Consider the following 14,008-nt stretch of genomic DNA (forward strand, 5'->3'; position numbering starts at 1 on the left):
GCACTCTACTCAAGGGTCAGTCTGGATCCTGCCTGCAGAAAGTAGCCCAAGACAGTCATCTCGGGTTTTACATGCAAGCCTTGGCCAAGTTGAAGGCAAAAATGAAACTCACAACCACCCCTTAGAAATCCTGTAAACAAAACTAGAACTAATTGAAGCACAGATAACCTCTGCTAAACTGTGACATGTAACTCAGATGGAAGCAGCACAGGGGCCTTTTTACCAGTTTGGAGAAGTAGCAAGAAACAGTTGCATTCAAAAAGGCAATTCATGCAGTAAGTCTCATTCCACAAACACCTGTGAGAAATACCAGGCCAGAAGTACATCTATAATATACAGTTATAGAGAGGACAGTCTGCCTTAAAGAACAACGAGAAAAATGTATGGAAAACAGGAAACGCCATTGTCTTTCTTGCTTACCACTTCCAACTGATCCTGAAGGTGCAATGACATCATCATCACTGTCTTCCTCATTTGATTGCGTTACCTCTGGCTCAGGTGCTACATTCTTGACTTCTTGCTCTTGTTCCACTCTACTCCGCAAGGCCAAGATCCGATGGTGTAATGCAGCATACAACTGCCCTGTATCTTTAGAGCTTGCCTACATTTTTTTAATATTCAGAAACAAGAAAAAGGTGCAAGGAATTATAACAGAATAAAACACTGCTTACATAGTACACACCAATCATGCCAAATTTCACAATCTACTTTTCAGTTTTCTCATACAGGGTTTTTCAAACTAGGTCAGAATGGGTTGTGATAAACACAGCAAGATGCTAGATATACTAAACTGATGGCAAGAGTATATTCCCCTCTGCTCAGTGCCAACTTTCTCTGGCTAACATAACCAGTACCAGCTGATTTTATATAACCTTCTTCACCCAATAGTCACACAGCTTTCCTGACACCCCCCAAAAGCTTACACTAAAAAGATCTTTTTAATTAGAAGTTTGTCTTGCACAGATTTTTCCAGGTTTGTCAATCACTCAACTTCACATATTAATCATAATCAAGTCACTTAACTGTTTCATGATGCACCAACATAGAATTTCAACATAAGATACGAGAAAACTGAATGGACATACAGTCAGGCAAGTGATTATTCAAAAAATTTTTTACACTCTTATACTGGTCAGCTGTTTCAGAGGGAAGCATTTGTAACAACCTGTCCAAGAATTTTTTTTTTTTTTTTACACTCAAGGCTAATGGCGACTTCATGCCTTCAAAAGAATCAATTTTTAGGCCTATTGAACTAAGTATTTAATGGATATTATTTAAAAGGCAACTGCCTTCTGAATACTATGAAACTTTGTCTTCACTGTATCAATGAAGTCCTCATATTAACTATTACCATTACCTCAAGTTAACTGTAAGGTAACGATCCCACTTCTCAGATTCTTTCATTAAAAAAATTGTTTCTGTCCTCCCCATCTGTCACTTAAACCTGTCCTCTATATCTGCAAAAGTCTCCTGCAATGAGCTGCAGTGAATAAATTATTCCATACAAGATACTTTTTTTCAATACTAAAATCAATAGTGAATAACCTGATGACAGACTAACTCAAACTTGTCAAATCTAGAAAAATGCTCAGAAAAAAGAGTTATCCATTAATTTCACTGCTTTTTCTTCATCAATGGATATTCGGTGTCATTAAGTTTCACTCTGGGACTCCGGATCCCAGTCCTACAAACCTAATGTCACAGAGGAAGCTGACCACTTGTTGCTGTTTTAGTGTCTGATCCATAAAAACACTTAATTCTTTAGCAACCCCTTGTGTAGAACCAGTGTAAGTCAAAGAATGTGTTCAGACCTCTCAAAATCTGTAAGTGCTCTTAGCAGACATTAGGGAATGACCTTTCTTTCTTGCTGACTGTATCATAATCTCCCAAGTGTTTTAGTAATTCTAATTGGGATTGCTGTTTCCCCATTTAGCAAGCACAGAAATCACTCTGACTGTCCTGCTACTGCTTGGAATACTCTGTATTAAAAGAAAATCAAAGTTAAAATGTGTTACCCTTAACTACTAACGCCATGTTCTTAACAGATATTTAGTGTTTCACTTCCAGTGAGCACCTATACATCCGCCCACGCTGTAGACAGACATTTCATAGATTTCTATGTAGTAGCTTAACCAAAATTAGATCTACCAGAACTTGTAACGTGAGAAAGCTGTCATCATCTATTTCCCTTGATAACAAAAAGTGACTAGCATTAATGTTACACTACAGTTACAGCCTTAATAGGCATGGAACAGATCCCATGACACCATGGTCAATGCTTTGGACAATCTGGCTTCCTAGAGCAGCCTTTTATGTGGAATTTCTTCACAATTAGTAAGGTTTTTCAGACAAGCAAAGTCTGCCAAGCCCCTTGTCTTTGGGGAGGGGGTGGTGGTAAGGAGGTAGGGTGCAAAGAAGAATGGGAATGTTACCTCAACTACAATTTAATCAAGCACCAATTTTAGTAGGAAGGTTGAGACGTAAACAAAAAAACAGTACTCACTGATATAAGAAAAACTTTAACTCCCTGGTCCTCTGTATCCATGGCAGTGATCCGGATACTCTTCTCACTGGCTTTATCGATCTGCATCTGAGCCCACAGCTTGGTATTTAAGATTAACCTGAGACTCCCCTGAGTCCTCATCACTAAAGACAACATACAAGATCAGTTAGATGGAAAAAGACAATGGGAAGCTCAAAAGAGTCCAGATGGCTTTTTATTGTGTGAATGTTTAAGTCTCTTTACAAAGAATATCAAGGGAAAGCCCTTGAAACAGAAAACTTGTCAAATGTTAATCAGAAGAATGTAGGCTATTAAAGATGATCAGTCATGTCTAAAGATATTTAGTCCGAAGTCTTACATGTTAATACGAAGTTCAGTGGTGGGATCTGAGCTGATTAATCTCAGACATGCACATTCCTGCCAGTTTGAACAATCGTGCACTATTCAAAGAGACTTCCCCCCACAAGCACCCCATCCCAAAAAAGCAAAGAGCCCAGATCTGAAGAATGTTACCATAATTTTCTAGTCAAATATTCTAGTTGCTAAATACAACTTGCTTTCATGGGGAAAAAAGTAACTGGAATATTTGCTACAATAGGAAGATATGAAAAGACACCCTCTTTGGAAGAAATGGTCATAAATTGAAGCAAGAGAAAAGGTCCAAACTGCTTTCTGAGTTGCTGTAGCTAAGACACAACCCTAAAGTGAATGCTGCTGTGTGTCATGGAAGCATCCTATAAAGACAGCACTGACTATCATCCAGTACCTCATTTCCCCTGGTTCCTCTTACCCAGTCGAGACTGTAATGTTCCATCATCTGTTGAGGCCATATCATTGAGTCTCAGAAGTCCTCGGCCTCTTTCCACCCAAGACTGAGAGTTTTTATCAAATACAAACAGCTTGCACTGAATCTGTAACAGAAAATATCTCTATAGCGTAGTGGTTCACTGAAGTAATAATATATTTCATATTTAGTCACCTACAGCTGGTTAAAAAACCCTCAGATTTCATATTGGAATTTTAAACTGTTTATAGCTGCAGAAACCAAATTAGTCATCCTCTCTTGCAATAATTCCTCAAAATATGCTATCTGGTTTCATAAGGTTTTATTAACAGAAGGTAGATATTCTTTAAGAATACCTGTGTTCAAGATCAAACAACAAGAACAATTTTCAGATAAGGTACAAACTTTCACAGAAGAAACTTATCGTGATAAGAGACTGGGTAAGAGTCATCTACAGTCTTAAATCACTCAATTCTTTTAGAACTCTTAGGTGCACGCTTTGCACCACTGAAGGTGGTATTTGTTACTGGGAAGACCCAGCACAATGAAAGCAAAGCAAAATTCTTCCTGTATTAAGGAAGAAAGGATGAACAAACATGTTAGTTAATTATCAATTCATAAAGCCTGACCCACACAAAGTCATGAATAAACAAGAGGTGTTTTTCCTGCCTTCCTGGTTCATCAGTTTGAAAAAGTACACCTTTTATACTTTCTAATGGTAGGACTGTTCCTGCTTTCCATAAAAGCTCCCTTTTTCCTGCCCTGCTAAACATTTCTACTTTATATCCTCCTCTCTAATCCATCTTTGTTGTCACTGCTGAGGTTTCTACCTCAAACCATCACCCCTCAAGTTCCCCACACATGTGTATGCACTAGGTGGAAAATATATTTCCATTTTTCATTCCATCCATTTCTCTAATTTTCTCCAACATAGAACACCTAGCTCTGCATACTTCATTTCTGCAACATTAACATAGTTCTGTCTGTACAAGTTCCATTCAGGATTCCAGTGCATTAAATTTCACAGGAAAAAAGAACAAGGTAGGTGAGAGGTCTGTTAAGTTACAACGTATTCATGCAAAGCAGTCCTCTATTAAGTATACAATTACTAAAAGTTGTTTTCCTAAGTGAAACAGGACTTTCATCTCTTTGGTGTCTTGTTCGATTACATAAGCATCCAGGAGTTTCTGAATTATACAGAAACAGAGAAGTACCAGAACAACTATTTAAAGACTATTCATGTCTGGTAAAAAGAAGTACAAGACTACAAATGTTATAGATTATTTTGTAGGATAATACAAGTGTAACTGATACGCATTAGTTACTGACACAGTGCATCTGTTCAGTGTCAGAATAGACCAGCATGTCTGTAAGAACAAAAAGCTAACCTTAAATAATGCAGTTCAAGTGCTGAGAAACTTAAGAGATCTCAAGAAAAAAAACCTATAACTGGAGGATAAAGAGGAAGAAAAAATATATACCACTTAGTTTTACACGAAAACCCTGCACGTTTTTAAGGATGTACTGAACTTAAATATACTTAAGTTAATGCATAACTACAATGTTAAATAAATCATGATTAAAGTGAGGAGCCTAAGTCATGACCAAATGCCCTTCTAAAACGTCACTAATTCAATTAAGTCCCTCAAGACAAATTCCTGAGTACTGTTTTATGGTTTCTGCTACGCAAGAAACCAGATTGCTGGCATAATAGTCCATCCTGAGTTTTAAAAAAATCTTCAGTAGTACAATAATTAAAGAACTTAAAAATATTTAGTTCATTTAAGTTTTTTTCAAATAATTGTTTTGTAGAAGACAGAAGCTTTTGTGTGATGGATTCAGGAAAGTATGCTTAAGATTTGTCTGGACAGCCCAAACACTAACATTCATTCAGAAGGAGGAAATCAACAAACAAAATAAGGATCTGATAATAAATATTGAAAATTTGCATTTTAACACAAGAAAGTACATTAGAGATACAGAGGATGTCTGAGTTGTAGGGAATCAGGTGGCGTGCATTCACTGGACATCCATATGAATCCCCATAAACTCAAAGCTCTACTTCATCTGTTTCTTACCTGTAACACATTACTTTCAGCTTCCTCCCCAGTAATCACTTCTACCTTCGCTAATAAACACTTCCTTGCTGTTGCTTTAGTATAGGCTGCTGCAGACTCTGCCAGTGATTCTGAAATGTTATTAGCTGAACAACATTTTGAAAGTTTGAGAATGAATAGCATAATTTTTTCAGATTTATAAAGGTCTCACACAAGTAGAATTTGGAGAACTAAAGTACAGAAGACAGACATTAATAGAACATTAGAAATAGGATTGAAATTTAAAGAAGTTAAAGCTTGTCTTTTAAGACTTGTTCTAAAAGCAGAAGACACAAGGGACAGAAGAGGTAAGTTACTGGAAAATTTTGTCCCCGCATACAATATCTTAAAACCTTTGCTAACACATGGACACCTACATATCTGTAGGTGTTCCAGCAGAACTGATACTGCTACCAGCTATACAGCTGTGCCTACACATGTACAGCATGGTTCATTTTCCACTTTTATTTTGGCTTGCAAGCAGTTTGCTGGAGAAAACCCATAGCTCCCACAATGTCCAGATAATCTTGTCAATCTGAAGAGTCACAGAAGTCTAGAATCCAGCAAACAGTTCTTGGTTCAAGCAACACATTTGGTGCACCCACTCAATACAACATAAATTTGACTCAGACATTCAGTCACTGGAAGTGTAATAGAATTGTTAAAAAACAGTTTGCCACATTTCTTCTACGCTCTGTAGGTTCAAGTACCTGCTCTGTTAACTCCCTCTACTTTCATTCTGCTGAAGATACTCCCAATACCACAGAACGACCATGAAAAAAAGACAGTGTACCCTGTACATGTTTAATATTAAAGACAAAAGTACAAGAGAATCTATGGCATCCAGCACATCACCTCCCACCCCAAGCCTGTATCTTTGCTTACAGCAGACAGTAAAGGCAACATAAAAATGTTATGTTTTTATAAAGTAACAGGATACTGAAAAATGCAATCATTTAAACAAGGATTAACTACCATTCCTAAAATAATATTTTGTTTTTCACCTTTCTCTGGTGTGGCTTCCTGAGAAGATGATTCAGACCCAGACTCTGTAGCAGCATTCTCCTTATTACTCTCTGTACTACCTTCATTTGATTTTGGTGGACTCTATTGCAAAAAGAAGAGGAGGTAAACAGAAGAGAGAAAGCATACTCTGATTTTGCAGAACAAGACTAGTGATCAATTACTAAGGAAAGCCCTGGTGTTTATAAACCATACAGCAAAAAAAATCCCACAGATGACATGCTTTCACAGTAAAAGCTATCCTACTACCCTGGCCAAGGAATTGAATGGAGCATGACCTGAAAACCAGTTCAAATTATTTTCTCCTGAACTGAAACCAAATTTCAACCCTTATTTTGAAGTTTTGTTCAACAAAGCAAACCAATTTCAGCCTCAGATCAACTCAAGGCATACTTGACTGAACTCCCTGCTCAGTGGTTAGACAGGTATGAATGCACAGCATTAAGCATTTCCCTTTTGTACCAGCATAGCAGTAAAAGCAACAGTAGGAAACAGTGAGGCACTGGACGTTACACCTTACACGATAAACACAGAACTTCCTGAGTCATACCTCAGTGCTGAGGCAGCTGCCTTACTGCTGGACTTGAAATCCCATCACTGGGAGAGTCACATAACTGACCTTTTCTCAATTTGGAGGACAACAAACATAAAACACCCTCAAATATTTATACTGATGAAGCCATTTAAAGTAGTAAGCTGTGCCATAAAGTGCTTGGACTTGAGAACCACATGCACTACAGAGAAGGCACTCAATCTCCTTACACTGGTAGAGCTTGTCAGGGAAATCCTGGAGAGCACTACTGTTGCAGACAATAGCTTGTAATGGAATCCCCACACTGCACTCAAAATAAGTTACCTACAAGGGAAACCACTGAAAGAAAACCGTGCTCCAGTGACAAGTATAATGAAAAGTTCTCAAAATTTCTGAGTGAGAATCCATAACGCAAACTACTCACAAAATTACAACATTTCATACACAGTGGATACTCACTAGGACTCGCTCACTCATGTTCTGTCCAAAAACAAATTTGTTGCTAGATACATCTGCACTGTTTGTAGAGTTCTCTACACTGAAAGAAAAAAAAAACAGGTTTTGTAAGTCAAAAATATCTGTTTATCTTCTGATAAAATTCCTCAAAAAGTGAGCGATTAGCACTGGCTTTAAAAATTAAGCGTTGGTTCACACAGAAACATAAGCAAAAATTAATTCAACTTAGTAACACGAGAGTACATAGTGGTTTTACAGAATGAGAATTCAGAATAATGGCAAATTATTTTGTCACTGTAAATATCTTCCCTTTATATATCTAATTACATATTAAGTAATGCTGAATGCTAAGTGAGGGCTTACTGTTTAATCATATAACATACTTTTTTTAACAGTATTCTACATGCATAAACGTGAACCACTGCATGTTTTTAGGTCAATTTTCTCAGAAAGGGAACAAATGGGAACAAAGCCACTTGCAATATCATAACTGCAGCGAAGGTAACAGGGATAAGTAATGCCTTTTATTGGACTACCCGCAACACTACAGCCTCCCCAAGAAGTTTCACAATCAAATCTCAGCCCTCACATCTTCCTTGTAGAATAAGCATCCTCCTCCCATGTGGCATTTTTATTAATAGATTCTAAATCCCATTTAGGAAGGACAATAGTTTTACTATTTTATAGACTGAAAAACTTAACAAGTCATTGTTCATCTGCCTTCCCTTCAGGCATACCACTCTAAGCCATCAACATGCTTACTAAGTGAACATGCCGAACGCAGACCATTTGAAATCAAGCCTACATGCATTTCACTAAGTTTGGAAAATGGGGGCACATATGTCACTACACTATTCAAGTGGAACCAAACAAACCTTTAAATCCTGCATGTAGAGTTGCTACTTCTGATTAAGGAGATTCAAAGAACAGAGGAAATCCTCAGGGGAAGAAAGTTTTGCCTACTAAGGGAATTAAATACCACAGTTCTGAGCTCCAAATGCCAACTGGGAACTCAATATGATCTACTGATATCTGCCATGTGACCGAGTACATTTACAATTTTTAAAGGGCTGGCAGTGTGTTACACAAAGGGAGGAGTTTTTCTTTTACAAGTTGACTGCCATAATGTCTTGCCATCTCTGATAGCTAAAAACTAGAGCCAACTCCACTTAGAGATGCTTATTTTTTTAAAGACAAACCCAAAAGTAGGTTTCTGGCAACTGACCTACCATGAATAAATCCTCCCAAAGCGAAGATTCAATCGAAATATGGCAGTAGGTGTCATCATACAGGTTGAAAGATATAAACAAATATTCCAATAGTTGAAGCCCACATATTAGAAGTTATTGTCTACCAAATCTGATTAAAAAATCTGACAGCGTCTCTGGAAAGGCATCGACCTGGCATCCACAGTCACTCCGTGGTGTTCTCTACCTCTCCAGTGCATCATCTGAAAATCTCAATGTCAAAAGGGATTAAGACTGCAAAACTACCTAGTGCCTACTTTGTGGTGAAGGCCGTGCAGGTGAACAACAGGGTCTTAAAAATGCAGAGTATAAGGACAAGGCAAGCACACATTGGTGCTTTTCCTACAATTATTTCATGGCCTCAAACAATCTGCAGTTCAGGTTCTTCCAGAAGCAGATATGTCGCTCTACTCCACTGCTCTCAGTGGGATTTCCCCCCTGTGCTTTTCCAGTTATTACTTGAATTCACAGCTCTGTGTACTAAGAAATTCTCTTCTGTTTTCTATTCTTTCTATAATACTACTTGATTTTTTTGACCACTACTGAGCTAAGATTTTCGTAGAGCAGTATCGACATCTTAGCCTTAAGTGAAGGCTGTCAGTTCAGAGCTCATACTGTATATATAGAATTAGCACAGTTTTTCTCCTGGCTGCCTCACTTTACATATACCTACATCAAATTTCTTCTGATGGTATTGCCTAATCAAATTCTCTCAAAGACCTCCCACAGTTAGGTTCCTGCTTATTCATACAGGCCTCTAATGCTCTGAAAAAATTATCATGAACAAATGACTTTTTTTAAGCTATTCTTCCCTTTATCCATATCATATATGAAACATATTGAACACCACAAATACAGCACAGATCTCTACAGGATTCTACTGGTAGCTCCAGTTTATTCCATCACTGTTTCTTTCTAATCATTCATGATAAGACTTCTCTCATCTTGTGCTTGTTAGTTTTCTGAAGAGGCTTTGGTGAGGACCTGGTCAAGTAAATGGTGTCAAATACATCTCCCTTGACCAGATGATTGAGGATTCCCTCAGATCTGAAGTTTGCCACCTCATTCTTCAAAAGCCTAGGTTCCCACTGACCCAGTCTAAGCCCTGCATCCAATAAAGAACAGAACCACAAGTAATTTTGAACACAGAAGTAAGGAAAACTGTCCTATAGGTTTCCCTGTAGTCTCACCTGGAACTGATGTACTGCAGAAAATAATTTGTTGCAGAAGGTACATCTGATGTTGGAAGGCCAGCATTCTGCACATCGGCAGTTTCATCGCTTTCATCTCCTAGCTACAAAAAGAACAAGTACATATTGACAGTTTTAATTTCTGACCACTTCCAAGACAAAGTTCCCTCCACAAACACTTTCTGCAGTAAAACAATATAAGCCTACGTCCCAGTATTACACTTTCTTTCATTATGCTAGGAAATCTGCGCAAACCTGTCTTCAACAGGAGGTACTAACAATGCAACTCAATTACTCCATGCACAGGTTTGAACTCAGGCTGCCCTATTTTTCTTTTCTGTGAAATCTTGGTTGCGTGGGAGCATCTTAGGAACATGTTTCAACTGAATTCTGACCCAAAAGGTAAGAGAAAACATTACATCACACTGAGCTTTAGATGTTACCTATGCTTGCAACAGACGCATTTATTTTTGAAAAAGCTTCTTATGCTACTAAGCAGTAATATTAATTTATTAAGTGTCTGGAAGACTGGTTTTACTAAACAGCCAACCAAACTGTGTTTACAGCTTCTAATCTTGCATATATACATGGAGGTTTTAACCCCATCATATAGTGGCTTCAAAGTACTTCATAAACAGTGTGTAATGTTCATGCCAACAAATGATCTGTTCCACTGCTGCTTATCCTCACTTAACACATCAACCCTTAGTCGAGATAACGAACACGTTTACCTTAACTCTATCTCTTAAGTTTTGCCCAAATACAAATGCTTGCTGTGCATTTAGTTCCGCCTTCTCACAGCTGTCATCATCTGAAGTATTGTTGGACTCTTTTTTCTGACATTCTCCTGCCTAAAGAAAATAAATTGAAAACTTTAGCCTAGGTAATTGAGTTTATTTAAACGAAACCCACACATTATGAAATGGTGAGGTACACAGTCATTTACAATGACAAGCCAGTAACATCTCCAGAGCTACAAGGCAAATTTTACATTTAAAAAATCCTCTGTTGTTGTTTAGAACGTCTTTCTTAATGAATCACAGAATAGTTAAGGTTCAAGGGGATCTCTAAATTGTTTGGTCCAAACCGTGCTCAAAGCAGCACCAACTTCAAAATTATGCTAGGCTACCTAAGACCTCATACAGTCAAGTTTCAAAAAAAAAATAAAGGATGGCAGTTTTACAGTTTGCATAGCCTGGTTCAATGTTCGACTGCACTAAATATGGCAGTTTTGTCCTAATACCCAACTGGAATCTCCCTTTCCCACACTTGCAGCCTCTCATTTGTTTGGTAGGTGCTTCGAAGTCTCATTTTATCTTGTTACAGCCCACCACTAAATAGGCGAGGAGAAAATTCAATTCCCCTCCTCTAGTCCAAGCAGAACATACTCAGCTTTTTCACTCTCAGACATCATGTGCCCCAGCCACTAGTCACCTTGGTGGTTTGTAAATGCCTTTTATTTACTGGCAAGCCCCAAACTATACACCCACCAGTAGCAAGTAAAGGGGAGTAATCACTTTTCTGAACCTAATGGCTGCAGTCTTAGTAAAGCAGATCAGTACGTTGTCTTAATCAATAAAAGGATGCACCGCTCATTCATGTTCAACTTGTTGTTCATCACTGTTGCGCAAGACCTCAAGGTTCCTGAACCTTTTGCTGTGCTAAGGACCTTCTATCTGCACCTCTGCATTAGCAGCTCTAACCTTTCACTGCAGCTGCCATGGCAGTGTTTTCCAGAGCACCTGTGGCAGTATTTTCTCCTATTATTCTCATCCCATTATACTCAGGGCCTTGCACCTGCAAACCCCTATAGTGGTGTTGGGAAGCAATTGCAACCAGCACAGGAATTGCCCCCTCCCTTTTCTCTCCTAATTTCCTACTCTGTAGCTTTTGATTTACATTAGAAGACCCAACAATATGCACACAAAGCCTAACAACTAATCAGCACACAGCAGCTGCCCCTCATTAAAGCATGCTCCAATCAGCACTAACAGCATCACACACAGAAAAAAACACAGGAGAAAGTTTGAGCATATCCTGATGAAAACTATATAGTTACTGCAGGAAGACTATTATGGGGTACCACCTGCTCCACTGGAGAGTATGCCCGGGGGAAGATGCCTGTCTGGGGAGCCCCTGTCACTTGTCTTCCTGGCTGGCCCATGGGAAATTTTCCCTTTCCTTTCCCCTTTTGCTCTCCTACAAAATAAATAACTGTCACCCTTAAAAGTCATATTATCAGCTATAGACCCTGCTAATAAATTCTGTACACGAGAACTTGTGTCAGCATCCTTCATGCAACACCAGGGTCTCCAAGCACTTGTCTGCATAGCTGCTTTCTAGCCCATCACTCTCCGGTCCTTGTGACACATGGGTTATCTCACCCCAGGTACAGGACTGCATTTGTTGACCATCAGTTGGTTTCTCTTGGCTCATTTTTCCAGCCTGCTGAGATCCCTCTGCATCCCTGCCTTCCAACATATTGACCATTTTCTCCTTCCCTCAGTTTACTGGCACCCACAAACTTAGTAAGATTCATTCCACCTCGCCAGGTTGTTCATGTAAACATTAAATAGTACTGACCTCAGTATCAGCCCTAAAGGAATGTCTCTAGTAACTGGCTGCTCATCAGACTTTGAACCACTGACTACTACCCTTGAAGCTCACTGGTTCAGCCAATTTTCCACCCACTTTAAATTCCACCCAACCAGTACATTTCTCTCCAATTTCATCTCGGGGGGAGGGGGGGGGGCAAATCAGCTTGGTCACTATGTTTTATCCATGCTGGCTGTTCTCAAGCACTTTAAGGTGCTTCATATCCTAGGACTCCTTGACCAGGAAGGGAGAGGAAGGGGCTGAGCAGTTTCTACTTTCCTGGATCCTCCTTCTTGCCCTTCTTGAAAATGTGTGCCATGTTCTCTTCTTCCCCAGTAACAGGGACCTCCCACAGTACCACAACATTTTGATGATAGGTGGTGGTCTCACAGTAACACCAGCTAGCTCCCTCAGTGCCCATGGATGCATCCTGTCTCGTCCCATCTTAGATGGTCCTTAAGCAAATTTACTGTAATAAACCTTCCCTAGGAAAAGGGACCTGGTAGACCTGACAGCAGACCTGTCCAGTAAAAAACAAGGCAAAGGCATTGACTCCCTCAGATTTTTTTCATGTCTTTCATCACTAGGTTCCCTCCAACATTTGGCAGCAGGCCTACATTTTTCCTTCATCTTGCTTTTGCTGCTAATGCACCAGTAGAAGCCCTTCTTGCAGCCCTTTCATCCCTGGTCATTTCCAACTCCAGCTAAGCTTTGGATTTCCCAGTTCTCTCCCCACACATCCAGGCAATCCTTTTGTATACCTCTCGTGTACCTTGACTTCTTTTTCCAACTTATGTACACTCCCTTTCTGTATTTAAGGAGCTCCTATTTCATCCATGTTGGCCTCCTGCCACACTTGCACGACTTCCTGCATATTGGGATAAACTACTCATTCTCTGAGGTGGTTGTCCATAAAGATAACAAGCTCTCCTGAGTCCTTCTGTCCTTCAGGATGCTACCAACAAGCTCGATGAACAAGCTGAAGTCTTCTCTCCTGGAGTTTGGGTCTTTACTCCGCTACTTATCTTCCCCATTTCTCTCAGGATCTCAAACTCCATCTCACAGCTGCTGCAGTCACAGCTACTCTCAACCTTTGTATTTCTAAGCAGTTCTTTGCTATGAATACCAGGTCCAGCTGAGTACCTCACTGATCAACTTAACCAGCACCTGTATCAAAAAAAAACCTGTCCTCAACTTAGTCCTAAAATCTCCAGGAGTATTTCTACCAGGACATGTTGCCATTATATCCGATGCCAAAGTACTTGAAGTTTCCCTTTAGAACCAAGGCCTGCAACTGTGAAGCTTCTAGTTCTCCAAGGGCTTTAGTACTTTCTTCTCTTGATCGGTCCAACTCTAGTGAAGGTTCACCTTAATCTCCTCCTTGTTGGCTTCCCCTCTGATCTTAACCTATAAAGCCTTGACCAACTCAGCACCTTTCCCAAACTAAACCCCCTGCATTCAAGCAGCTGCTTTGAGCATAGCAGAAACCATCCTCTTCTCGTCTTTCCTGCTTTACTTCCTAAAAAGCCCATATGTATCCAATGCAGTACTCCAGTTGTCCAAGTGAACCTCCTATATCTGT

At 39.4% G+C, this 14,008-nt stretch overlaps 1 protein-coding gene across 1 annotated transcript in view; it reads right to left on the reverse strand.

Moving 5' to 3' along the window:
• The window catches only part of RANBP3 (RAN binding protein 3), a 43,185-nt gene that overhangs the window by 4,202 nt on the left and 24,975 nt on the right, over positions 1-14,008 (reverse strand). The window contains exons 9-16 of the mRNA XM_009323026.1: positions 10,563-10,682; positions 9,832-9,935; positions 7,398-7,476; positions 6,388-6,490; positions 5,366-5,490; positions 3,294-3,414; positions 2,504-2,646; positions 421-601 (exon numbers count right to left, since the gene is read on the reverse strand). Coding sequence (XP_009321301.1) covers positions 421-601; positions 2,504-2,646; positions 3,294-3,414; positions 5,366-5,490; positions 6,388-6,490; positions 7,398-7,476; positions 9,832-9,935; positions 10,563-10,682 — 976 coding nt within the window. The remainder of the gene's footprint in view (positions 1-420; positions 602-2,503; positions 2,647-3,293; positions 3,415-5,365; positions 5,491-6,387; positions 6,491-7,397; positions 7,477-9,831; positions 9,936-10,562; positions 10,683-14,008) is intronic.

The sequence above is a fragment of the Pygoscelis adeliae genome, unplaced genomic scaffold (genome assembly GCF_000699105.1).
Source record: "Pygoscelis adeliae isolate BGI_AS28 unplaced genomic scaffold, ASM69910v1 Scaffold284, whole genome shotgun sequence".
NCBI lineage: Eukaryota > Metazoa > Chordata > Aves > Sphenisciformes > Spheniscidae > Pygoscelis > Pygoscelis adeliae.